The sequence below is a fragment of the Equus asinus genome, chromosome 14, assembly GCF_041296235.1.
Source record: "Equus asinus isolate D_3611 breed Donkey chromosome 14, EquAss-T2T_v2, whole genome shotgun sequence".
Classification (NCBI taxonomy): Eukaryota; Metazoa; Chordata; class Mammalia; order Perissodactyla; family Equidae; genus Equus; species Equus asinus.
The window spans coordinates 39,454,492-39,482,489 of NC_091803.1; the positions used below are offsets into that span (position 1 = coordinate 39,454,492).

Sequence of the window (27,998 nt, forward strand, 5' to 3'; positions counted from 1 at the left end):
TTTAGGTGTTCTCTATATTTTCTGAATTTTACCCTCATCAGATATATGATCTGCAAATATTTTCACCCATTCTGTGGGTTACTTTTTTGCTCTGTTGATACTGTCTTGATGTATAGAATTTTTTACTTAAGTCCAATTTGTCTATTTTTGCTTTTGTTGCCTGTGCCTTTGGTGTCATATCCAAGAAATCACTGCCAAATTCAATGTCGCGAAGGTTTTGCCCTGTTTTCTTCGAAGAGTTTTATAGTTTTAGGTCTTACATTTAGGTCTTTGATTTTTGTAGATGGTGTAAGGTAAGGGTCCAACTCACTCTCGCATATTTAGTTTTCCCACACCATTTGTTGAAAACACATCATTTCCCCACTGAATAGTCTTGGAACCCTTGTCAAAAATCATTTGACCATAACTGTGAGGGTTTATTTCCAGGTCCTCCATTCTGTTCCGTTTGTCTGTATGTCTGTCTTTATGCCAGTACCACACCGCTTTGAGGACTGTAGCTTTATAGTAAGTTTTGAAACCAGGAAGGGTGAGTCCTCCAGCTTTGTTCTTATTTTCAAGATTATTTTAGCTATTCAGGTTCCCTTGAGATTCCATATGAATTTCAGGATGCCTTTTTCTAATTCTACAAAAAAGGTCATTGGGATTTTGATAAGGATTGCATTGAATTGGTACGTTGCTTCAGGTAGTATTGACATCTATTACTCTCAGCAATGTTTTGTAGCTTTCATTGTAAAAGTCTTTCACCTCTTTGGTGAAGTTAATTCCTAAGCATTTTACTCTTTTTGATGCTTTTGTAAGTGGAATTGATTTCATAATTTCCCTTTCAGATTGTTCATTGTTAGTGTATAGAAATGCAACTGACTTTTGTGTGTGGAGTTGGTATCCTGCTACTTATCTGAAATCCTTATATTATCTCTAACAGGTTTCTTGTGGAATCTTTAGGGTTTTACACATGTAAGTTCCTATCACGTGAACAGAGATAATTTGACTTCTTCCTTTACAATTGGATGCCTTTTCTTTCTTTTTCTTGACTTAATTGCTCTAGCTAGGACTTCCAGTCCTATGTTGAATAGAAGTGGCAGATGTGTGGGCATCCTTGTCTTGTTCCTAATCGTAGAGGAAACACTTTCAGTCTTTCACCAGTGAGTATATATGATGTTTGCTGTGGATGTTTCATATATGGCTTTTATTATAGGGAGGTTGTTTCCTTTTTTCCTAGTTTGTTGAGTGTTTTTTATCATGAAAGGGTATTAAATTTTGTCAAATGGTTTTTCTGCATCTTCTAAGGTGTTCAAATGTTTTTTTTTCCCCTTCATTCTGTTGATGTGGTATATTACATTGCTCAATTTTTATATGTTGAACCATCCTTACATTTCAGGAATAAATGCCACTTGGTCATGGTATATAAGCCTTTTAATATGCTGCTGAATTGTCTGCTAGTAATTTGTTGAGGAAATGTGCATCAATGTTCATAAGAGATATTGGTCTGTAGAGTTCTTTTCTTGCAGTGTCGTTGTCTGGCTTTGTATTAGGGCAATGCTGGCCTCATAGAATGAATTAGGAAGTGTTCCCTCCTCTTCAATTTTCTGGAAAAGTTTGAGAATTGGTATTAGTTCTTTTTTTTTTAAGATTGGCCCTGAGCTAACATCTGTTGCCAATCTTCCATTTTTCTTCTTCTCCCCAAAGCCCTCAGCACATAGTTGTATATTCTAGTTGTAGGTCCTTCTGGTTGTGCTGTGTGGGACGCCGCCTCAGCATGGCTTGATGAGCAGTGCTAGGTCCCTGCCCGGGATCTGAACTAGCGAAACCCAGGGCCACCGAAGTGGACCATGCAAACTTAACTGGGTTAAGTTTAACTTAAACTTCACTGGCGGGCCCCAGTATTAGTTCTTTAAATGTTCAACAGAATTCACCAGTGAAGCCATCAGGTCCAGGTCTTTCCTTTGCTGGGAGATTTTTGAGTACTGATTCATTCCCCTTACTAGGTCTGTTCGGATTTTCTATTTCTTTGATTCATTCAGTTTGTAGGCTTTGTGTTTCTAGGAATTTGTCCACTTCATGTAGGTTATCCAATTTGTTGGCATACAATTGTTCACAGCACTCTCCTAATCCTTTTTATTTCTGTAGAATCAGTAACATCCCCATTTTCATTTCTGATTTTAGTAATTTGAGTCTTTTCTCTTAGTCTGTCTCACTAAAGGTTTGTTAAATTTTGTTAATCTTTTAAAAGAACCAACTTTGGCTTCCTTAATTTTTTCTATCATTTTTCTATTCTCTATTTTGTTTCTCTCTGCTTTAACTTTTATTATTTTTACCTTCTGCTAACTTAGGGTTTAGTTTCTTCTTCTTTTTCTAGTTCCTTAAGGTATAAGTCTAGGTTGTTGATTTTAGATCTTTGAGTTTTTTAACATAAGCATCTATAGCTATAAATTTCCCCCTTAGCCCTGCTTTTGCTCATCCTATTAAGTATTGGTATGCTGTGTTTCCATTTTCATTTGTCTTAAAGTATGTTCTAATTTCCCTTGTGATTTCTTCTTTCATCCATTGGTTGGTTGAGTGCGTTGTTTAATTTCCATAACAGTTTGTGAATTTTCCAGTTTTCCTTCTGTTATTGATTTCTAACTTCATCCTATTGTGGTTGGAGAAGACACTTTGTATGACATCTCTTTTAAAACCTGTTGAGACTTAACTTGTGGCCCAACAAATGATCTATGCTGGGGAATGTCCCAGTTCCCTCAAGAAGCGTGTTTATGCCACTGTGGGGTGGGGTGTTCTGTGTGTGTCTGTTAGATCTAGTGGGTTTACTGTGTCGTTCGAGTCCTCTGTTCCCTTACTTTTCTTCGTCTGGTGGCTCCATCAATTACTGACGGTGGGGTATTGAAGTCATCAGATAATGCAGAATTGTCTCTTCCTCCTTTCAATTTGGTCAGTTTTTGCTTCCTATGTTTTGACGGTCTAGTGTTAGGTGCGTAAATATTTATAATTGCTACGTCTTCTTGTTGTATTGAATCTTTTATTAACATATAATGTCTATGTCTCTTGTAACCTTTTTAGATCTAAAGTCGAACCTGTCTGATATTGGTATAGCCACTCCTGCTCTCTCTAGGTTACTGTTGGCCTGGAATGTCTTTTTCCGTGCTTTCACCTTCAATCTATTCGTGTCTTTGGACCTAAAATGAGTCTCCTGTGGAGAGAATATATTTGGGTCATGTGTTTTTTATCCATTCTATCAATCTCTGTCTTGACTGGAGAGTTTAATCCATTTACATTTAAAGTAATTACTGATAAGGAGGGACTTTTGTCATTTGCTCTTTGTTTTCTATATGCCTTAGAGCTCTTCTGCTTAACCTCATTTCCTGCATTCCTGTCGTCTTTTGTGTTTAGCTGATTTTTTTTCATAGTGAAATGTTTACATTCCTTTCTCATTTCCTTTTGTGTATATTCTATACCTATTTTTTTTTGTGGTTACTGTGGGGGTTACATTGAGCACCCAAAGTTATATAACACTCTGATTTGACTTTACAGCAGCTTAACTTCAGTAACATCCCCAAACCCTGCCCCTTCACAGCTATGACCCCACTCCTCTCAGCTGTTGATGTTACAAAATTATATCTTTATACATTGTGTGCCCCCAAACAAAAACTAATAATTCTTTTCAATGCATTAGTCTCTTCAATTATGTAGAAAACAAAATGTGGAGTTACAAACCAAAGTTACAATAATACTAGCTTTTACAGTAGTTTCTTAGTTGGGCTTCACTAGGCCTGGGTTTTTGCCAAGCAAGTAAGAAAGAGGAGCGAGAGGGTCAAGGATGTCTGGAAGGGAGCGATGGTCGCCGTGGCTCATGGAACCAATGCTGGGAAAGGGGGGGCTTGGCAAGAATATGTGAGGAGGACAGGGTCTTTACAGATGGCAGCTTGCAAGTCTTGAAGAATTTGAAGAGTTGTTGCAGTGGGGACACTAGAACAATGGGCTGCGAGGACAGCGTGATCAGAGCGGGAAATCTGCAGTCAGGATCCCACAGGTGGCATGCCTGCTGCTGCTTCTGCACTAGCCTAGAAGGGGCGCGAGGGGCAGAGAGGAAAAGCCTCTGGGGAGGGAGAAGCGAGACATGGGGAGTCAGCCCGAGTGGGGTGGGAGGAGGCTGGTGAGCGGGGTGCTGATCACCACGAGTGAGGAGAGGCAGCTCAGAGGTCAGTGGATGGGGCCAAGCCTAGGAAGGTTGTTCGAGGTAGATGGCATGAGCTTCAAAGGAATTGATGTTTTCAAGGAGGCAAAGTGGTTTGAAATAGGGAAATGGAGAATTAGGAGGAATATTGGATTGAAGGAGTAGGGCAGAGGAAAGACAGCCTCTACTTGGAGAAGCTCAAGGGAACACAGTCCTTGGGAGATAGCAGTGCGATGGCCGGGAAGCCGAGAGACCTCGCCGAGAAGAGGGTGAGGATATCGGGGAGTTTGTTCAATACATATTAGAGGTGAGGAGGGGAGACTGGGACAGACCAGAGTGTGTGGCCAAGACAGTCCGGGCTGTGCGCACCATGGAAACCATCCCCAGCCTCTCCTCTACCTGGGAGCAGGGGGGGCTCGGGCCAGCACCCCAGCTGCTTCGTTTTTTCCTCTGCTTCAGCCGGCAGGGCCTCCCACAGCACTGGGCTCAGGGTCTGCGGTGCACCCTCCGTGGGCCCAGGTCAGAATCTACTGGGAATCTGACGGTAGGAGTGGACCTCAGCCTGGGCTCTCTGCCATGCTGAGAACCTTTCCTCCTCCTCAGTTCATCATACTTAGGTTAAAAGGTAAAGTACTTTGCTATACGGTATGGATTTTTAAACCAATGTAATTTTGGGGGGGCGGGGGGAGATGACAGTGTAGCATTTCTTTCTCCTTCAGGTCACAGCTTAAGCGTCACTTCTGCCAAGAGGACCCCTTGGCCTAGCCTGATTCTCAACGGAGACCACCCCTCACTTGGGGACATGTGGCCCTGTCTGGAGTCATTTCTGGTTGTCCCACTGAAAGGGTTCTCCTGGCCCCTAGTGGGCAGAGCCTCCCACAGGAGCAGCATGACCCAGCCCCGGGGTCAGCAGTGGCGAGGGCCAGGCCCCCCTGCCTACACTGCTTACAGTGGATCCCAGCCCGTTACTCTCTCTCTGGGCCCTGCTTACTCCTTTGGGGCACTTACTGCAGGCTCTAAGTATCTGGATGGCTGACTTTAAAAAAAAAAAAAAAAACCTTTTTATTGTCCATCTGCCTCACCTGGAACGTGAGTCAAAGATGGCAGGGGTTTTTTCTGTCTTGTTCACTCCCACATGCCCAGCTCCTGGCATGAGGCCTGGTATACAGTAGGTGCTCAATAGCTATCTGTTTGAGTGAATGAATAGGAGCCTGTCATGAGGGGTTTTTTTCTGTATGGATTTTTGATTCTGCATCTCCAAATTATACAGATCTGCCTAACAACTCAAAATGGGATTTTGTTCCACTTCAATTCAAATAAAATCGATGTCGGCCCAATCAAATTCTCTTGTCCAGGATATAAGGGGAAATGGCGAAAGACCTTTCCGGAAGCTTTTATAACGTGAGCATTGAAAGTTCACCCCATCCCCAGCTGCGGCTGAAGAACTGAGACAAAGAAAGAGAAACCACGACCTGAGGATCTACTTTATAAAATGTCACCATTTTTATTTTGTCATTGTAAAGAGGTGTATCGCAACCAGAGTGTAACAAAATTACCACAGCTTATTCCAAAAGAAAAGTTTAATACAAGAGATTTTAGAAAATTAAACACATTTGTTTAAAAATCCTATCATGTAAACCTTAACGTAAGAGGGTAGTTAGGATAATACTACTCGTTTCAGAGCGACCCTGCAGACTCTAGGCCTCGTCATATAAGATAGTAGACTCTCGTCGCCTTGTCACCCCTGCCAGACGGCTCCTTGGGACCTAATCGCGGTGACCGGCAGGCCGACGGCCTCTGCGCTGGGATCAGCTCGGCTCCTGTTCAAGACCCCCTCCTCCAGAAGTCACTATCTGATGGGTTAAGCAAAGTGTTCTACCAAGTGGCTACGCCAGGGCTGTGAGGCTAAGGCTACAGAGGTAAAGACATTCCTTCCAGGATAAATCCTAGATAATAAAAAGTCCTAATCAGCTCTCCCACCCCCTTCCCTCCTGGAAATGCATGATCTCTGTTCTCCAGGCCATTCTGGAGCGGTGGGCAGCTCTGGCTGCAAATGTGCAACCCACCATTTTGTATCTTTCCGCGGCCTCAATCCCGATTTTTGCAAGGGCGTCCCCTGTACCGTCTACACCGATGGTGAAAGGAACCGTCAAAGGTGCGTGGCCTCTCCCCTCGCAGTCTGGGCAGGCCGGCTAGTGGGTTTCCATTTGTGATGGGGAAACGTTCATGGGCCATTAGCTGAACCCCTGGACCTCAAAACACGAATGAATCCAGCATGTCCTGCTAGTGCGATGCTCATCCATGCTACAGGCTCAACGATCTTCTAGAAAAATCAGGTTATTTTTTTACTTCTCTAAAGAAACTGGGTAGGTAAGGAAGCCCACTCAACGTGGTGGTTAGGATTTAAAGCCAAAAGTAAGGGCTCCTTGACAGAATTTAGAGCTGCCAAGGTCAGGCCCATCTCTGGCGTTGCTCGTGGCTGACGGGCAGGTGAGAAAGCCCCGCGATGAACAGATGAGGTGCATGTCGGTACCTGTGGCATGAGCAGGCAGCTGGTTTGCTCCGAGCACCGAGATCCTCAGTGCTCCACCCTCATTCCTATTGATCCAGGAGCTGAAGATTTATTTTAGAAACATAATCAAGACCACATGTTACGGAAACATGAAAATGAACTTTTTGGCATGGAAATGTTAGATAAAATATACAGCGCTACAATTGTGCGAAATTAGCACAGAAGCCAATCTGAACAGCAAATATTTAATGTTAGCTTTAATGAAACAATGCACAATATTTTGAAAAATGATCTTTGCAAAAGACCTTGCTCAGAAGCAGATGCCTGCCTGCCTGCTGGAAGCGCCCTCTGCCTACGGAGTCCCGGCCTGCAGGCTGGGGAGGACGTCCAGCGTGGGCACTGTCCCGAGGGAAAGACCCAGGAAAGGCAAGACCATTGCTGCCTCGGGGTTGAAGCTCAAGCACGAGGTGTGCCCCTCGGCCTGATGCTCCCAGGCATGGGCAGGTGGGGCCCTCGGCAGGGTCGTCCTCAGGGATACCCTCCCCAGCTCCAGGCTGAAAAGCCAGCCTGTTCTTCTCCAAGAGTTACACACTGAGGCAAGAAGACGCTTCTGGAATGGAGTGCCTCACTGCATGACAAAGGCCAGGCAGAGGGATGAAGGGTGGATTCTGGAGCTGCCTGGGAAGGAGGGTGCCTGCTGGGACCCCAGAGCACAGGGCCTGGTCTCCACATGAGGGTGCCAGCTGACATCTCTGGGCTGTACCCCCATGTGAAAGTGAGCAGGTGGGGTGGGGGCTGAGGCCTGGAACCCTGTGACCTGCTTCTCAGGTGGGCAAATTATACCGTGCAGAACCAAGAGAAAAAAGGAGGCCACTGGCTTGCCCTGCCACAGAGCCCAGCTTCCGCGTGTTAGGAAATAAGTGGTGGGGCTTTTGATCAACTGGGCTGGGGGTCTTCATTCCTCTTTCCTGACAATGGGCCGGAAACCTGGGGATTAATGATGGGGCCTGCAGGGCCTGTTGCCTCTGGTGTTAGCTATAGCTGTTATCAATCCTATGGCTGTAAACCGCTTTGATTGCCTCTCTTTTTTAAAGGGACAACATACAACCTGTCACCGTGGGAGAATTTCAGCGGTTATCAAAGAACTCATCTTAATAAGCTCTGCACGCGGAGCAGAGCTAAGCGCCGTCATCAGACCTGTCCACAAACCCTAGCTCAGCTCCCTCTCCTCTGTTCCTGCCTCTAGCGAGGTCTCACAAGATGGCGTGTGCCTTTATGACTCAATCAGGTGCTCCCTTTGTAAGCAGGAAGCCCCTGCACGTGCCTGGTTACTGGGTGTTAAAGGCTGTCTTCACCGCAGCCCCGCTCTCCACTCTCCGTGATTGCTCATGGTAGCGCGCGGCGTGTGCCCAGGAATGGGATTTTCAGGAGCGGGAGCCAGAACTCCGGGCTGACTGCAGGAGGAGCGGCTGGGAGGGCCCACTTCCAGGTGAGGCGTACACCAGCCTTGGACCGCCCTTCCTGGGAGCTCTCGTTTTTCCCTTTAAAGGAAAAGCATCTCTACCCAGCCCTTGTTTTCCTGGGTTTGGTTTCATCTGGGGGAAAAGAAGGAAGAAAGAAATGAGATGATGGCAGAGTGGGACCCTGCTGATGCTCTGTCCTGTTCTTGCTCTGTCCTGTTCTTGCTCCGGCAGGCCGTGAGCGGACAGCCTGCCTCTGTTGAGTGGCCTGAGATGGCCTCTTCCAGTACGGGTGTGGTCCTGGAGGCGCAAGGCCCTCGAGAGAGAGCCAGCCCCTTGGTTTCTCTCTGAAGGTGGAGTGCTTCCGTTCCCAGGTGCCAGCTTCGGAGGCAACAAAGAAGACAGAAGTGACTCTAAGGGTCTCTCCGCAGGGTTCTTTGCCTCTGGTGGGTCATGGGGGCCTGAGTGGGGACGCTGGAGGGAGGAGGACTGCCAGCCCTCTGAATTAGATCCGAGGGGAAAGGCAGATAATGACACATCCTCAGGGGGTGACATTTTGTGCACCAAATCTCAGCCTGGACCTCCCTGGGCCTGGGCGCTTTGTTCTCTTTTTCCAGGAAGTCTGCCCCAGCTACCAGAGAGCAGGGCAGGAGTACTTTAAGCAGCTGGATGGACTCCATCATTATAGAACATTCTACGTGATTCCAAAGTTAAGGCTTTGAGGAGTTGCCGTAATGTGCATGTCACGAGCGTATCTAACATCAGGGGGGTCGTCTTTTCATTCTGAAGATGATTCCAGGGTTTCTGCATGATCACAAAAAAAGGGAGTGCAAACAGCAACAGTCCTGATGGCTCCCATGTAGCACCCAGGAACGTGCCTTTCCAATCCACATTTGGGGAGAGCAGGACAAGTTTTCCATGAATAATTGGGCAGAGTTTCGGCTTTTTAAACAGGCTGAGTGCGTTCCTGGTTTTCTGAGCATCAGGCTGCTGTAGCTCTGGGTGCCATTTTCTTTGTTTTTTTAACTCCGCGTGCAGAATGTCAAGGAAGCTTCCTGGTGGGGTGGTTGGAGAAGGCCAGGCCAGATTCACCCTCAGATGTGGTCAGGGGCCAGAAAAGCCTGGCTCATTGGACCCCTTGCCCCCCACCCCGGGGGCACATGGGAGGTGGGTGGTCCCATCCTGCATCTGATATAAACAAAGAGGAGACATCTCGGGTGCAGCTGCTGCTCTGGGGACGGACGGTGCTGGGCAGTCTGTCGGCTGCATCCCAGACCTCCTTCGAAATGACTGATGTGGAGTAAACCAAACCGGGGAGGCGGAACGCGGGCAGCTGGAGCTTTCAGGCGGTCCCTGATGATGGAGTCGAGGAGGACTGTGTGTCAAAAGCCGCCAGCCACGGTGGCCCAGTCGGCACTGTGGGACTTGGAATTCAGACACAGCGGACATGTGGCCCCGCTGCCCTTCTGCGACACAGTGTCTCTCAGGTCCTCTAAAGCCCCCTAGCTGCCAGCAGAGCCCCCGGCCACACACAGCCCTGCTTCCATCTGCGGAGGACAGCTGGCTGGCTCTGCTCACCTGGCCGAATGTTCTCTCAGCAGCTCTGCAGGCCGCCTCTGTGTCTGTGCAGAGCTGTGCGTAAATTATCTTAGTTTCATTTAATTGCCCCAAATAAGTTTTTTTCTGGCCAATAGGGGAACACACAGCAGACACGTTCCAGGTGGTGCTTTCCAGAGTTTTCCTCTACCTAGGGAGTGCTCACCAAGTTTTAGGCTGAGTTGAAACCGTTCCAGGAAGAGACGCGGGTAGACTTCCACCGCCCATCTTCCACGCACACTTAGAGCATCAAACTCCCCGACATCTCTGTCTTCCTCAGCTCAGACTTATTCTTGCATAGGCTATTTCACAACCTCCTGTCTAGTTTCTTAATGATTCCCCCAGAAAATGCGAACTCTCCCTAACTATACTCAGCAGCTAAGGATGGCTCTGCCTGGGGGTGGGGGGTGGGAGACAATTTCATGATTCTGGATGTTAAAACTGGCTGAATGGCTCTGGTCCCACGAGGCGGTCTGACGTGAGAGCACTGGGGCAGGATCCCAGGGTGGCTATCTTCATCCTGCTTCTGCCTTCCCTGGGGCCTGCTCGGAGATGAGGAACGGAGGCGTCAATCTTGGGGGGCACAGGGTCCTGCTCCCAATGAGAGCATGTCGGCGGGCAGAGGGTGTACTGCAAACCTGGGCCTTTCGGGGACGATCATGATCTGTTCAGAGTGGACGCTGTCCGAGTTTGCAGAGAGCCACGCTGGGCTCCATGAGGCCTGGAGCCAGGATGAAAGCCTGACCGCCTGCAGAGCCTCTGCGGTGGCTCCGGAGCCGGGTCCTTCTCTCAACCGTGAGGCTCTTGGCTCGTGAGGCCAAGGCCACCACTTCCTGGACAGCCCAGGGCTCTCCAACACGGGTTACCAGGTTGGCCCGGATGGCTGAGGTCCCACCAAGCCTGACAAGCTGCATTTGGGCCTGGGTGACCTCAGGTTTCCTGCATGGACTTGTCCTTCTAGAAGCCAACCATGGGGAGGTAGGGGAGGTTCTCCCAGAACCACAGTTCAGCATTACACATGGCTCCTTCACGTGAAGGCCACTGGACTGCCTCCCTGGGGGAGTGATGCCACAGAGCTCCTGCTGGCCACGGTGGTGATGAGCAGGGTGTCTAATGACCACTGGTGGAGAATGAAATGGAAAGGAATGAGAGCCCCACCCCCACCCACATGTCTGTAGGTTGTAGCAGGCAATTACATTAAAAAGAAAAAAGAGGGTAACAGTCATTCTAATTCCCATGTGGGAAAGAGTCAAGAGGTGGTTTCTGAGGGCCCCTTCTGACCAAATGGAGCATCGAAGCTGTGCATCTCACCTGGGGCTCTGAGCCTGACCCGCACCCACCCCTGGCTGCCGAAGGCAGACCCTGGGAGAGCAGTGCCTGAGTCTGTCCAGTGTGGAGCCACCTTGCGCTCTCAGACCGATAGTTTAATGAGGGTGTCATGTGACCGGCAGGGAAGGTGTGCTCTCCGGGGTTCACCAAGTGGATGTGGTTGTCACTCCAAGGTGTAAGTGGCCAGCTGCCATGGCCAGGTCCGACGCAGAGGGGCCAGGGTGGAGGCAGCTGGCACGGCACATAGGTCTGAGTCTGGGATTCTGTCGAGGTCAGAGGTCACCGCTCTGGGGCTCCACGTTGCGCGTCTCCCTGGGGTGACTGCGGGACAGCTTGGGGAAGCGGGAAGCCACTTTGGGCCGGCTGTTCTTGTTCAGTGGCTCTCCAGGAGGGGTAATGTCACTGCAAGACAGAGCAGGGGAGAATCTGATTAAGTCAGGGGGTCCAGATGGAAAGGGCTACAGGCAGGGAGGTGAGCCGGCTGGGAGAACGCCAGGAGGGGGCTCAGAGGGGACAGCTACTGCCCAGCTTTGACGGGTGAGTGCAGCACGGAGAAATGGGACATCCACCATCTTTCAAAAGCACCCGAGCATAGCCGTAGGCCCAAGCTAGCTTGTGGGGCCACGAGTGCTGGACCCAACTATAAGGCTATGAAACCAGTCATGGTTTTCTTCCCCCCGTTTTCATTGATCTCCCAGCAAGGGCGCATTTTAAAGTCAAAGAAAAGTACTTTGGAGAACATTGCATTTAAGGTCATAAGAGCTATGCAGCACAAATGCAAGATAGGGGTTTCCTGTGGAAGTCACCCCAAGAGAGCCGTCAAGATGTATGCCAACATCTCATCATGAGAATGCCCATCACAGCGCTGTACGAAAGAGCCCCAGAAAGGAAACAACTTGCGCGTCTAACTGGGGGGATTCCTCACGGTGGTTAGAGAACATCCGCATGACAGGAGCCGTGAAAGCCAGCGACGCCGGTGAGCATTACTGCCTGGTGAAGACACAGCAGAGAGGGTAGGACCCCCCCCCCCCATTTATCGAAACCTAGAAGGGTATGTTCACTCGTATGCACCCACGTGTTCCAGGCACCAGGGACAAAACAGCAAAACAAACTCTCCCGGGGCCCATGGAGAGTCATAGTGCACAGAGAGTTCAGGAATGGGACATTCTCAAGATTCAGGGTGCAAAGGCTGCCAGAGCCTCACTGGGCATCAAGCCTGAGGCTGTGGCTAGAAGAGTGGAGGAAGCGCGCGAGGGGCTTTGGGGCCACGGGGCAGCCTGGGAGAAGGGCGCTCGCTGGAGGGCTCTCAGCCGGGGAGACCACGGTCTGGCCGCATTTTGTGAGCCCTGCCTGCGTATGGAGAGTGGACTGGAGGGGCCAGTGCTCTGGGCCCAGGGAGCATGCACAGATGCCTGGACCGTGGTTGTGACTGCAGAGGCAGTGACCTTCGTCTTATGGCTGCTGGAACAAATCACCACGCCCTTAGTGGCTTAGTACAACAGAAGTAGACTGCCTTGAAGTTCTGGGGGTCAAAATGCGTCCACTGGGGCTCAAGTCAAGGTGTCAGCAGGGCCGGCTGCTCTGGAAGGCTCTTCCCCAGCTTCGAGAGGCTGTCTCCATTCCTTGGCTTGCGGCCCCTTCCTCCATCTTCAAAGCCAGCAATGTAGCATCTTCAAATCTCTCTCTCTTACAAGGACCCTTGTGACCACACTGGGCCCACTGGGATAATCTCCCTTTTTCGAGATCCTTAACTTCCTCACACCTGCAGACTCCCCTTTGCCATGGAAGGCGACACCTTCAAAGGTTCCAGGGCTTAGGCCGTGGACATTTTGGGGGGTCCTTATTCTGTCTACCACAGACTGAGACTTGAATAGGAAGTAGAACCAACAAGACTTGGTAACTGAACGATAATTATCTCTAAATGGTGAGACTACAGCTGGCAGAAAATATAAATGGGAAATAAGAAAAAATTTCTACCATAAATATCTCCCTGGTTGAAAATGCTTTTAAAAATCAAACCTGACAAAGATTAAAGCTAGTTCTCGTGTTCTGAATGTCACTGTGGCATCAGGCTCAGTGCCAGGGCCCTGCCGGACTCTGACAGCACCCGTCTACAGCTGGGCGTGTAGGCTGGGGCCACCACGGCCACCCAGCGCGTGAGTGGCAGACCCAGGCTTGTCCACAGCCGGCTGTCCCGAGCCCGGTCCGGATGAGTTAGGGAATGAGCCAAGTTCAAAGAGAAATGGGCCCTCCGAGGGGTCCCTGGATAGCCCCCTTCCTCCCCTCATCTCAGGAGTGGCTCCGCTTACCGTGATCGATCGTCATGCCTTTGCAGGGACGCGGCCACTGGACTGCGCAGGGAGATGTCCCTTGTTTCGAGTTCAGGGCGACATCTCAATAAGATAATAAAATGAAAAATTCCTTTACTTATTACCTTCTCCCTTGGGAGTGAGGGTGCACTCTGCCGTGTGCACGGAGGGAAAGGGAACCCGGGACCCTGAACAGAGCCGGGGCTGCTCCTAGTCGTTTCTGGGCCGCTCTGCCTGCTTCACTGGGAGGCCCTCCTTCAGAACGGTGTTGGGCCGCGGGCCCGAAGCAGACACGTCCCTCTCTTCTGTCGAAACGCCAGCATTGCCAACAGCCTTTGTCACTGACTCCCCCTTAGAGGATGGGTAGGAGATGCTGGAAAGAATCTTTGCTCTCACGGTGCAGGCGGACTTGGAGGTAAATGTCATTTTAAAGCAACGCCCTCACCGACTGCCTCCCCTCACCCTGGTCAGGATGCAGGGTCCCACTGGCTGCCCCTAAGCCTATGGCTGCTGCCATCACTGCGTATGACATTCGAGGCCAGGATGACCAGAGGCTGTTGGGCCGGGGAGGTTAGTGGCTCTTAGAGGGGGAGCTCAAGTCAGCAGGGCCAGGATGCGCCTCCTTCGTTTTGTTCATCAAACAGCACCTACCAGGTGGAGAGGCAGCGAGCTTGGGGTTTAGGGCTGGGGCTCCAAGCCAGGATGCCCCGTTCAGTCCTGGTCCTGCCACCGTGCTGTGCCCCTTGCTGTCTCTGAGCCTCATTTCCTCATCTGCATGGGCGGACAATGCTCAAATGCCCTCACAGTGCTGTGCTCAGGACTCAGGAGCCAACCCCATGGAGAGCCACTAACCAGCTGCATTTCTTTAGGCGAGCCCTCCGTGACCCTTGGCTTCCAGGATAGAATAAAGGCAGGGTTGTTTTGAGCGTTATGTGGATAAAGTGCCTAGAACAACGGCTGGCTAGAATAACCACTCAAAAAAAAATGTGAGCTATGTTGCCTGACATCATGCTAGGTATTGAGGGGTACAGGGGTTAATATGAGTTTGAGGATCCCACAGGGCAGACGATTACAGTGAAGTATGGGGGGTGCCCTGATGGGGTAAACACCAGGTGTTCTGAGCAGGGAACCAGATTTGGTCATCAGGGTGGTCAGGGAGGGCTTCCTGCAGGAGGAGGAGACATGAAGGCTGAGCAGGAGTAAGTTGGATAGTTGGCTGTGAAAAGGGCCACATAGATTTGAAGACCAGCAAGTGTGAAGGCAGAGGGCCCTGTGGTGGAACTGGTGGCCTTGGAGCCTAGCAGACGTGACCCAGCTATGTCATCTTCCTAGTAGGCAGCATTTACCTTGGGGGTGTAGTGAGAAATCAGTGAGATGATGTCTGTCAAATGCCCCTGCCTGGCACCTGGGGACTCTGTGAGAGGCGCTGCTGTGGCTGAGGTGAGTGCAGGTGGAACACCAGGGGCTTGGTGACAGTCCCTCAGAGCTGGAGCCGGCTTGGGTGTGCCAGGGTCAGGGACAGCTTCATCCTAAAGGCCACGGTGAGCTGTGGCAGTGAGCTGAGCCGTACTGGTGGTTGGGAGGACGTGCTGGGTGGGACTGGGGCCGAGGCTGCGGCAGTAATCCCTGTAAACCCAGGAGGGCGGCAGGTGGAGGCCACTGGGGATGAGGTTAGCTGGGGACAAGCCGAGCGGACGATGTCTGTAGCAGATCCAGCTGGAGCAGGAGGCTCCAGTCATTTGGATGGGGGAACGGATGCAAAGGCAGCCGGGTCAGCAGGTCTGGGTGCGCTGAAGAGCTCAGCTGGGAGTGACTGGCTTCTCTGTATGGCTGAACCACACAAAACTGTTATTTTTGCAGGTCAGAAACCATCTCGTTTCAGAGGCCTGCTGGCCATTTGCATGTCGTCTTTGGAGAGTGTCTATTCAAGACCTCAGTCCATTTTTTAATAGGAGAAATGCAAATCAAAACCACGATGAGATAACAGCCATCCTGACAGGTGGGAGGTGCTATCAAAAAACCCAGACACCCAGTGCTGGCGAGGAAGGGAAGAGCTTGGAGGCCTTGCACACTGTTGGTGGGAATGTAAAATGCCACAGCCGTTACGGAAAATAGTATGAAGGTTCCTCAAAAATGGAACTACCTGAAGATCTAGCAATCCCACTTCTGGCTACTTGTCCAAAAGAACTGAAATCAGGATCTGGAAGGGCGATCAGAAGCACTATTTCCAACAGACAAGTTGTAGAAATAACCTAAATCTTCAGGGATGGGTAAAGAAATATGGTATATACATACAGTGGAATACTATTCAGCCTTAAAAAAGAAGGAAATTCTGACACAAGTGACAACATGGATAAACGGTGAGGACATTATGCTAAGTGAATTAAACCAGTAATGGAAGGGCAAATATTGGATGATTCCACTTATGTGAGGTATCTAAAACAGTCACACACATAGGATCAAAGACTGGAATGAAGATGGTTAGAGGCTGAGGGGAGGCGGGGTGGGGAGTTACTAATCACCAGATAGAATGTTTCAGGTGAGTAAGTCCTGGAGATCTGTACAACATCGTTCCTACGGTCAGCAACATGGTAGGATGCACTTAACATGTGTTCAGAGGACAGAGGTGGGTTAAACAAATTAAGGAGTATAATATTGGCAATTTTGTACAGTTTGATGGTGGAATCTGAAGGCACGCCATTGGGGGTATGCGTCAACTGGGAGGAGAAGGGGCTGCAGTGGATGGAGAGAGGGAGCAGACCTGGGATGTTCCCTGGGCCTTCCTGCTAGGAGGGAGTGGGGCCCAGGCCATGTGTGCCCCAGGGCTGTGCATGGCAGTGTCCAGGGAAGCGGGAAGGCCTCCCATTGACGAGGACAGGCTTAAATAAGGGCCACTGACTTTTCCGTGAACCAAGGCTCACTTGAGCCCCTGCTGCAGCCGCAGCCTCCTGTTCCATCCCACATCTGTGTCCTCAGGATGGAGTGCTCACCTCTCTCAGCCCTCGTTAGCTGCCCACTCCCTGCCTAGAGTGCCAGAGCGACCTAAGGAGGGACAGTGCCGTTTCTCACCCGGCCCCGTTGAGAGAAACCAGGCCACTGAGAAACAAGTTCAGTCTCTTTTCCAGCGTGTCTGTGTTTTTATGATAAAGTGGGCTTGGGGCTCTGGGCTGGGCACAAGCAAGGTACAACTACATTCCTGATCCTCCTGACTCTGTTGCAATGTGGGGGCTGTGTCCATCCCAGTTTTGCAGACAAGGAAATGGGAGTCTAGGTGGCAGGAAGAGGCCCATCTCCACCTTAAGAATGGACTTCCAAAGGCTGGGGGTGGTAATGGGCTCAACTCCACATTCAGAGTCAGAAAACGTAGGTTCCTTCATGACCTTGGAAGAAGATCCATAACTTCCCCAAGACTCAGTATTGCGATCTGTGAAATGGGGATGATACATCATCCAACACACATCGACTGAGTCTGCTACAGTTAGGAATGGATGGGGCTCTTTCAAGGCCCTGAGACAGCTCGAGGAAGAAGGTAAGTGGCAGACAGTCTCGCACGCTAAATCTTAGGAACTGACTGCAGAGGCATCCAGTACACCAAACTACAAACATACAGTAACTTCCCGAACCTCCCATTCCTCCTGTTCCCAGCACAACTCCTCTGTCTGTCTGACCTGGGGGATGGGGCTGGGAGGCAGCGGAAGGAACCACCCTAGAGACCGGCCTAGTCCTTCTGGAGCAAGATCAGTGTCTTGGATTTGCAGACCAGAGCCCGCCTGGTCTTGATACGGCAGAGGGAGGTCTCGTGTCTTATCAGGGGCCCTAAAAAGCTCCAGAGAGAGGGGAGAGATGGGTATTTGGCAAGGATGTTTTCAGACAGCATGAAGAAAGAAAAGGCAGCAAGCAAACAGGTGGGCATTCTGGCCTTAGGATTTGTCAGCGAAGAAGGCTGAGAAAATCTTGGACATTCTGGACTGAAGATCAAGCCTGTGAGTGACCTCTGGTTTCCACAGCTGGGGCCAGACCCTGTGCTAGGCTCTACGGAGAGCAAAATGGGAGATTCAGCTTCTACCTCCCAGTTGCTCAGACCAGGGGTGTGGGTGGGGGTGGGAGGGGAAAATGAATGACCAACTAAAGCCATAGACACACTGGGGGACGTTGCAGGGAGGGATGGGGGACAGGGGAGGGGCCTGAGCCGAGAAAAGCTCCAAGAGGAGAAAGATGAGTCTGCAGGGCAGTGAATGGGCCAGGAAGGCCACGAGATGATCAGACATGCGTGGTCCCTGAGTTCTACTAATCCACTTCCCAAAGGTGTAGACCCACTCAGCAGATGGTGGGATGATTCAACTTTTTGTTGGCAACAAAACTCGATGCTTTTCAGACTTGGGTAGTGCTCTCCCCATCACTGGGCCTACTCCACGGACTGGTAATGTCACCAGCTGAAGTCGATTGCTACACCTGCCCAGTGACTCTTGATGTAATATATGTTCCACAATCCAGCCACCACCCGTTTGCACGTCACTGATGTTGACATAATAGTAACGACAAAGGACATGATCTCAGAATAAAAGCCACTTCTGTAAGTGTAGTGCCCTTAGGTTGGGGGAGATCTTGCTACATTTGTTATCCTTTTTCTCACTTGGAGAACATTCTGGAATGGGCTCCAGACCACAAACAGGACTTGGAAAGCCACTGGTCTGGATGACCTTGAAGCTCCTCTGGTGCCCAGGGTCAGTGATGAAGGAAGAGGCCAATTTGGCGGTATGATTCTCAGGATCACAGCATCTTTGTCACGGAAAGTAACCATTGCTGAGGCCCTGGGTTACCCTGCCCAGAGCTGTGATGAGAACATACAGCAGTGTTTCCGTCTTTATCATCTTTTATGCTTTCAATATTTTTCTCCCATATCTGTATATTCCCCATATAATATTCAAGGTTTTTCTTTAAATACCTTTATTTTTAGGTTACTTTGGTCTATGTAAGACTATCCATAAACATGGGTTTCATGCAAGTTAAAACATTTTAAAGACTCTTCCTATGTAGCCCCACAGGTTGCTTTGCCACCCTACATACTGGGTGAAAGCTCTCAGAATGCACATTCCTAGCACGTTGGACAAATCGCAAAGGCGTCATGTCCCGTGGAAGAAGCCAGGCTCACGGGCTACACCCTGATGCCACTCATATGACGTTCCAGAAAAGGCAAAACTATAGGGACAGGAGACAGAGCAGTGGATGCCAGGGGTTGACTACAGAGGGCCACCAGGGAATTCTGGGGGGTGAAGGGCTTGTTCTGTACCTCGATGGTGGTGGCGGTTACACGACTCCATGCTTTTGTCAAACTCACAAAACTGTATAATAAAAAGGGCAACTTTCACCACGTATAAATTATACCTCCATCTCAAGCTTGGCTGAAAAAGGCAGTCTTTTTAAATCTCTGCTTTTTTCAGCATGAATGAGCACCTCTCATCCATTCCGGGTCTCCCAGGAGACAGTGACACTGTCTCCTTCCCTTAGTGGAAACAGCAGGGGCCATGGACAAAAATCTGCAACTCTATCATTGACCAGCTGGGCGCCCTGGACAGGTCACTGACACTCCTTGGGCTCCGACTCCTCACCCATAAGAGGGGAGCACAGTAAAAAGGCAAGTAACTCAGTTAAAAAAGTGAGCAAAGGATCTGAATAGACATTTCTCCAGGGACGATATACAAATGACCAGGAAGCACATGAAAAAAGATGCTCAACGTTATTAGTTATCAGGGAATGCAAATGAAAAGCACCATGAGATAGCACTTCACGCCCACCAGGACGGCTGCTATCGAACACAGATAAGTGTTGGTGAGGACGTGGAGAAATGAGAACTCTCTTACACTGCCGGTGGGAACTTTAAATGGTGCAGCTGCTTTGGAAAACATCTGGCAGTTCCTCAAATGACTGAACAGTTACCATCCGACCCGGCATTCTACTTCTAGGTACATACCTAAGAGAAACGAAAACATAATGGCCAAAAAGTGTAAACAACTCAAATGTCTACCAGTGGAATGGATGAACAAAATGAGGTCTATCACACAAGGAGATATTATTTAGCCATAAAAGGAATAAAGCTCTGATACATGTGAGGGGTGGCAGAATACACCACCCCCAAAAATGCCACTCTGCCACACTATTTTGGGTTAAAGGCACTTGAAAACAGCAAACGTAAGGAAAACACTCTGATCTTCCTTCTTTTTCTTAAAAGCAGGGGATGAAATTCCCATGCGAAAGATGGCCTTCCTGTACCACAGAGAAAGTAACATTCTTATCATCAAGGACGAGAAAATTCTGTACAAACAGATCTTACTAAAATAATGGTCTTCCTTCAGCCTCCCCACGTAGTTGAGTTACTTTCCCACAATTGCCTCTCTTTGTTCAACCTCATATAAAAGCAGACAGGTTTTGCCACCTCCTTATAGGATTCCTGTGCCACGTAACACTTAGCTAAGTCTGCGGACTTTCTACTGTGAATCTGTTTCATGTCAGTTTAATTCTCAGGCCCGGGCGGCAGAGGTAAGATGGTACCTCCTCCGTGCGCTACAGCATGGACGAACCTTGAAAATACTGTGCCGAGGGAAAGACACAGACTGAAAAGTCCACATGCTCCAGGAGTCCACTTGTGTGAAAGCCTCGAGAGAGACAGCGTAAATGTGTGGTTGCTTGGGGAGTAGGGCGAGGGATGGGTTGTTTTCTCTTTTTTTTTTTGGAAGTGATGAAGATGAACTAAAATTGACTTTGGTTAGGGTTGTGCATATGTATGAACGTACTGAAAACTGTTGGTTTGCATACACTTTAAATGGGTAAATTGTATCTCAATAAAGCTTTTTTAAAAAATGGTACCCAAAAAAAAGGAGGCAGGATATCACAGGATCGCCTCTGGCAAGGTTTGTGACAAAGCCGAGGGATGGTGTGTCCCACGCTGGGACAGAGCACGGCACCAGAGGCAGGTTAGGAAATGTCCCTCCCCTTCCCCTGCTTCTGAGCTTTGGCCATCTCCAGCATGGCTCACTCTCCCACTGAGAAAACTGTCCCCAGTCCTAACTGAGTCCTGTCCCTTGGATCTGGTGCTGTTGGAGCAATTTCTGGGTCTATGAGGGGCCGGTCTTAGGGACCCAGTCAAACCAATGCACAGGAAACAAGGGAGAAAATGAAGCAGCGGTTTCCTTCCCCAAACCCACGAGATGCCAGCCTCCCTAGGCTGGAGGAACTCCCTGTCACAAAGATGAGGAGCTCTCTGGGGACATGTCTTAACCATGGCTGACACTTTGCACCTGGCGCTCAGCTGGAACCTGGCCCAGGCCCTCAGCTGGGAGGCAATGGGAGAAACAGTCTCCTGAGAACTGAACCAGGAGACAGTGCCAATGTCCCCATCTTTCCTCCTCCTCCCCTCTCCTGCAGGGACGAGGCAGGGAGCACCCCCACGTCGGGTCCCCCATTCCCGAGATGTCAGCTCGGCATTCCTTTCAGAAGCTCACTGGTCTCATCAATCTCTCCCCTGCTGGCTACCATCAAGGCGCAAAGGCGTCTGTGTCTGTGTAGGCGGGCCCTGCCTGGAGCCCCAGGGGTGGCTGTTCTTTTTAATGAGCTTCTGGGGCACAGCGCCTGGTATCTCAGGCCCCAGCACGTGTGAAATTGATCCAACGGGCTGCACCACTCCTCAGTGAAAATGGCCCCTGGGGGAGATCGGCTTTTCATTTCACTTATAAACTGGCCTTGGAGGGCTGGTCAGTATTCCACCCGCCGGCAGCTGCCTTCCAGATCTTGGAGGGTGGCTTCGCACGGGCCCTGCCTGCCGCTGGGCTGGACTCTGGAACACAGTTGGGACCGAGCCATGTTTTGCTGAAGTTGTGACCACTGTCCTCTGAGACCTGGCTCCCTGATGAAGTCTGTGTCTGCAGGAGTCCGGAGCACAGTTCCACCTTCAGGATGTACAAACCGTGGGGAAGTCCTGCCCCCTGCATCTCGTGCCCTCAGATCTGCGGGCTGGGAGGGGGTCGTGGGTCAAGGTGCACCAGGTTAAACAGCCTTTGAATCTGCTGGTAGGCCTGCCTCAGGGCTCAGGCCCCCACGACGGGCCCTGTGGGGATGCACCCCTGCCACGCGCTGCCACTCTGCTAACGTCTGTAGGGTTTCTCTCTGGGAGCCGCGTCTCAAGGATTTGTGGAAGGGGGCGTCTGCAGCATTTCCTCTGCTCCTGTCCCTTGGTTTGTCCTGCCTCCCAAGAGTTTCACCATCCACACCTGACCCAAAAATGGCTCTGGCAGTACCAAGGCTTCCCTGAAGGTAGGACTGCGTCCAGTTCTTCTTTGGATCCCCACAGTTCCTGACCCCAAAAGGCACTTGTTGATTTAATTACGTTTGATGGATTAAAGAAAATCACTGCTTGTCAAATCTGGGCTCAAAATTACACCAATTCGCATATAATCTATACTAGCCTTGTGAAGGAGTGCTGTGATGGCCATTTCAGTTTTACAGATGTGGATGTTAAAGGAAAGAGGGTCACTTGCCCGAGGCCCCACAGTGAAGTCAGGAGGGGAGACTGGGCTGGAATGTGCAGCCTGACCCCAGATCCCACAAGCAGACGACACGAGGAGACCTCGCAGTCAGCAAGGGGCCACAAGCGGGCCCGAGACCAGGCTGCTGGTGCTGCTTTCCGAGCAGTACGGGTGACAGCCAGCCAGAGCGACCTCTGGAGCGTGCTTTCAATAGTGCTCTGATAGGTTTGCTGGTAGGTTTCTAACATCTTAGCTTTAATCTTTTCTACTCCAAGCTCCCGACAGGTACTTACTGGTCCATAAGCACAAGTTCAATGGTGGTAAAAAGGGAAAGTAGAAGGCATGTAGAGAATGCTCTTTTCACTAAAAAAAAAAAAAAAGTTAAAAAGGAGTGATACAGGCTCATTAATAAAAAAGGAACGAATACATAAATGTGTGAAGAAGGGACCAGAAATAGCTTCAATCCTGCCCTTCTTGGATGACCACTGTTAGCACGGCAGTATATATTTTTTCCGGTCATTTTCTATGTGTATTTCTTATAGTGAATCTTTCAAGATGAAAATGGTTACTTACTGGATAAACGTGCTGTGAAATCTGACATTCTTTTAAATCAAGGCATTCTGTTCTTGGGAATGCTACAGATGTTGGCAAGATAGCCTGGAGAACGGCAGTGGCAGTGCTGTCGTGTCACTGGACCAGGTCATGGTCAGTGGCGCTTGCTGTGGGGCAGGGGCAGGGCCCAGGCCCAGCGCCATTATCTTGTCAGTTCTCCCTCCCATCAACCAGGGGACGTGAGAACTCAGTTTTACGTGGGCAAACGCAAGAAGGTACCGCCCAGTGTGGCTTCCAGAGGTGCAGGCACTTGTGTGGGATGTCACCTGCCTCCGATGTGATAGAGCAGGATGCAAGCCCAGGCCTGTCTGACTAGAGCAAGTCCTTCTCATCCTCTGGGCGAAGCGGCAGACGATAGGCAGTATTTGCAACAACAAAAAAAGAAGGCCGAAAGGGTTCTGGGAAGACTCTGCAATTCTGTGAATGTACTTGCCTCAAGCGAGCCTTTTCATGCTTTCTCCTATCTGTGTGTCTCCTATATAATCATCTATTTAAGAAATTTCTTGAATGGCTTTTGTGATTAGGTTAGCTTTGTCCTAAGCAAAGTCTCAATCTATTATCACTATCTGAAAAATGGGGCTATGAGATGAAATAAGACAATATGGGGCATGCTGGCTGTCAGTGAGGACTCTGACGGCCGGAGAGGCTGGCGGGGCCTGACAGTGGCCTGCGGGTGGGAGCCTCCTTCAGATGTACAGCTTCTAAAGCTTACCCAGCGGAGCCAGGAGCGATAGGGACAGAGACGAGCCCCAGAGACAAGGAACCTTGTTGTGGGGCTGATGTGGGCCCCCTGAAAGATCCTGAGGTCAGAACCAAGCCGGGGCAATGGGAATGGAGCAGGGATGGGGATAAGGGTACAAGGGTGCTGAAGAGAGCACGTCCCCAGGGCGCGATGACTAATTGGATGGAAAGTGAGAACCAGTTTCACTTGTGTTTGGAGATTAGATTGGGAGTGGCTGAGCTGGAGGGGAAGGTGTAGGAAGTGACAGGTGGATGGGGGCTCCAAAAGTGAAGGCACAGCTTGTGTATCCCTGGGGTAAATTACATTATTGAGAAAAGGAAAGATGCATTTGGTCTGGTTTGCCAGGAAGGATGGCATAAATCCATGAGAACAGTGTGCTGCCTGCTGGTGCACTGAGACATCGGCTCTAATTATTCCATGGCGACAAACCATGCTGGATGGGACTCCGATTGGTACAAATGGCCCTCATGCTGATGGGGCTGCACGGGGACCTGGCTGGGCGTCTCTTCAATTACAGCTCCTCGTTCCCCAAAGTGGGTGTCCCAGGGCTTCCCAAACTGACTCGGGCTGACATTTCAGAAGGTCTACACATCAGCTAGGTTGGGACTGTCACCTGAAAGGCTCTTCTGAAAAGTGGCTGGATGATGCTTCTGCTCACTCTCTCTAATACCACCCTCCACCAGCTCATCAAGACCCCTACGCCCTGAATCCTGCCACTGACCCACTCTCAGCCCTCTTTCCTTCTTACAGGTCAGACCTCATCCCATCTCCATGGTAACCACTGCCCACTCCCTTGAGGTTCCCCCCATCACATCACCCAGCCAACCCTGGTTAAACCAAGCAGTAGTTAAGGCCAATCCCTCAGCAGGCCCTGGGGCTGTTCCCTCGGGATTTTCTCAAGAACGTTGCTCTGTACCTGTCCTGCCCTCTCCTGCACACTTCCTTCACTGCAACCATGTTCTGGTATTTCTTATCTTAAAGTCCTCCCTTGGCCTCAAGCCTCTCTGGCCACGTCCATGTTGTCATGGCCACCTTGACCACTCAATAGCATCTGACATGGATGACGATCCTTCCTTTGGCTTCGATGACTCCACCTCTTCTCATGTTCCTCCTGACCTCTAAGTGCTTCTTTGCCACTAAATCACGGTGGGTCCAAGGGCTTGCTTCCCTACTCTTCCCTGTGTGCAGTCCCTAGGTGTAACCTCATCCAGTCAAATGGCTTCACGTATATCCAAACGCCAAAGATTCCCATATCGACAATTCAGCCCTAACTTCCTGCTGGAGCTCCAGAGTCAATGTACCCCACGGGCGTTTTCGCATTTCCGCTTGGATGTTTAGTAGGCATCTCTATCTTGAACGTATCCAAAACGGAAATTCTGATTTTCCCCAAACTTTTGTTCCTTCTCTGGTCTTCTCCACTTTAGTAAATGATGTGACTTCCCACCCCGGTGCTCAAACCAGAACCTGATGTATCATCTTGGTTTCTCCCCTTCCCTCACATTCCATAACTAGTCCATCAATATGCCCTTTGGGTTCCACCTCTAGATCTGTGCCCAGTTCTTCACTTCTCTCCGTCCCCACTGTGACCATCTCAGGTCCAGCCGCCATCACTTCTTGCCTGGACTCACAATAGATTCCCAAGTGGGCTCCCTGCTTCCACTTGATTCTTCTACAACTCGTGCAAAGCTCATCCATTTCCCAACCTCATGGCTTCCCACTGCACTCAGAATCAAATCCGCACCGAGGCTATGATTCCAGCCTCACCTCCTCCAGTGTACAGTGGCTGCCAGAATTGCTCTTAGGTCCTCCTTGTGCTGCAGGTCTCAAAAGTCACCTCCAGTCATGTGCTATCATGGCACTCTCTGAAGTGTCACCTTCCCCACTGTATTCCCAGTGCCCAGAAATATATCTGGTACACTCAACCATTTGAGTGAAGTCAAAGTGACCGCAGATGCTAAGCTTGTCCACATTGGACCTTATCTTCCCGGTCTGCCAGTACCCTGGATGTGCCCAGCTAAGAGGGGGAGGCAGTGTGTTATGCCAGAACACAGGCCTTGGAATCAGAAAGCCCCGGGTGGGATTCCAGACTCTGCAACATACTGGCTGTGTGACTGTGAGAAAGCCATTTAAGGCCTCTAAGGTTGGCTTTGAGAAAACAAGTAATAGTCCATATTCACTCCTCTCCCAGAAAGTGGAGATAATAGTACTTTTATGAGATTGTTAACAAGAAAAGTAACCCCATCAAAGCATCACCCAGATCTGTCCCATCAGCTCAAAGCTACAGTGCTTGTGACAGGATGGGTGCAGTGAGCAAAAAGCAAAGAGAAGCAAAAAGGTGGGATTACAAGTTGGTGTAAAGTGAACAGACTTAACACCAACTGCAAAAATACGTAAAGGAAAAGACTGAGACGCGACTCCCTTGCCCAGGGACAGAGTGGGAGGAGCCGATAATGCAGGGGGTGTCCAGACTGTGTCAAGGGCCCCTGCAAAGCACCTAGGAAGGCTGACAGCCCAATAGACGCGCAGGGAAGGGACACGGTGAGCGCGGCACAGGAGAGATCCACAGGGCTTCCAGGAATTCTGGTGTTTATTGAGGCCTTACTTGGTGCCCAGGAGCAGACAGAGTTCTCGCTCTTAGCAGGTGACCTCCTGGCCCCAGACACCATCATCTCTGGCCTGAATTCCCCCCACCTGCTCTCCCCTGTCCAGGTCTCATCCAGCACTGAGCGATCCAGCTGAAAAAACAAGCCAGGTCGTGGCTCTCTTGCTCCAAACCCTGCAAGTTTCCCAGCTGTTTTGGAGTAAAATCCTTATAGGACTCTACCCGGCCATCCCTCCTCCTGCCATCACCTCCTCCCACCCCTCCTCTTCCTCACTCCACTCTAGCCTTGAGGCTCCTCAGCAGGCGCTGGGTACACTCCTGCCCCCGGGCCTTTGCAGTTACTGCTCTCTTTGGCCCCAGATCAAGAAAGGCTGTCTGCCCAGTTCTCTCCCTCACCTCCTTCCGGCCTTTCCTCCTCTGTTCTCAGTGCGGCCTGCCTTGCTGCCCCTTCATCCCTACTTCTGTCTGCCCTACTCCGCACATCTGTCATTCCGGATGTTACAGTGAGGCCGGTCTTGTTCATGGCCGTAACCGCCAGCACCCAGAGAGCGTGTGCTCACTGAAGACTGATGGGATGAACGAACGAGGCTTAGAGGGTACATAACACCTGCAGAGACAGTTATCCTCTCGAGTCGTCAGGACAATGCAAACTGGCAGAAGGTAAACGATGGCTGTTAGCAAGCACTGGTGGGGACGCTGAGGAATGAGCGGGCATGCAGTTGGTAGATGTACAAAATGGTGAAAGCTTCTAGGAAAACTGAGGGAGCTGTGTGTGTGCGCGCGTGTGAGTACACACATAAATATACGGATCCCAACCCTTTGACTCAGGAACTCCACTTCTAGGCGTGCCTCGTGAACACTTGTGTGTGCAAGGATGTTCAAGGCTGCATAGGTTCTGATCAGGAAGCTTGGAAACAACCTACCTGCCCTGGATAGGAGTGTCAGTAAATACACAACAGCACATTTGTAAAAAGCAGCGCTGTCCTGCCATCAGAGGATGAAACACACCAGTGTGCACTGGCGCAGAAACGTCAAGACACAATTAAGTGGAAACAACAGTTTACAGAACAAAGGGTAGGATCCTCTTCTTATTAAAAACTAAACCGCAAATGTGGAGCGTGCGCAAGTGCACATAAAAGCGTGTGTAAATGCGGAGACCGGGGGACGGGGCGAGGGGCCACGGCACGTTCTGTTCTGTATAATCGCTCGTTTGAACTCATCCACACATCACCCACTTAATAAAAACAAATAAAGAACAAAACCTCGCACAAAAGAGCCCCTAAGCTGCTTCGTAGAGGTCCCCACGGATCTCTGAGCTCCGCCTGGCATAAGCTATCCGCAGCGAGACTCAGCCGGCCCGCCGCAGGCTCAACCAGCAGGAGCTTGTCCGCTCTGTTCCTCGGTGACTCGAGCTGCTTATAACCCGTTCACTCTACAACCTTCTCCAGCGAGCTCTGGGGGGACTGCAGCACCCTCCCGGGCACTGAGTTTCCCAGCTGTGTCTGCCTGCTCTCTTGACTTCCCCTTCCTCCGCGGCCTGGGTGGGCTGCTCCAGGCAGCAGGGGTCGTGAAGAATCTCCCTCCGTATTCCCGAGTCCCCGTCCTCTAGCATGGCCACTGGAAAGCACTGCAGTTGTGCACCGACTAAGGATTCGAAAACCCCCAGGAAGACCCCAGAGCTGTAAGCCAGATGTCCAAGGCCTCCACAGCCTGCAGACTCAAGGCCGAGCTGGAACTAGGCAGCGGTTCTGGGGGAAGAGAGCTAACGCAGAGAATTATCACCTCGAAGCAGGGTGACACGGCTTCTTAAAACAAAGTTGATCACATCCCACTCCCCTGATCACAGCCCTTCAGGGGCTGCCTGCGGAGTGAACTCCATGCTCCTCACAGCCTGCTGACAAGGCCGTGCTCCCTCCACCAGGGAGGCTCCTCAGGTGATGGCTAAATCCTTGCTCGCCATGAATTTACATCTTAACTTGGGGAGGTTCCCTCCAATGCGGTGATATAACCCCTCCCCTTGTAAATATCCTTTTTTGGTACATCCCTCCTTTGTAGTAATTTCATCTGTCTGTCTGGTTTTTGCTTTTCTGGTCTCCCCTACGAGACTCCAAGCCCCATGAGGGCAGGACCTGGGGCTGCCCTGTGTGCC

At 50.3% G+C, this 27,998-nt stretch overlaps 1 protein-coding gene across 10 annotated transcripts in view; it reads right to left on the bottom strand.

Moving 5' to 3' along the window:
* The window catches only part of SNX29 (sorting nexin 29), a 577,711-nt gene that overhangs the window by 67,399 nt on the left and 482,314 nt on the right, over positions 1-27,998 (bottom strand). For 6 of the 10 annotated variants that reach the window (XM_044747502.2, XM_070484913.1, XM_070484916.1 and 3 more), the window contains one exon: positions 5,650-11,467. The exons of the other annotated variants lie outside the window; for them this stretch is intronic. In XM_044747502.2, coding sequence (XP_044603437.1) covers positions 11,338-11,467 — 130 coding nt within the window. In that variant the 3' untranslated portion in view covers positions 5,650-11,337. Of the gene's footprint in view, positions 1-5,649; positions 11,468-27,998 lie in introns of those variants that run through there. 10 annotated transcript variants of the gene reach the window in all.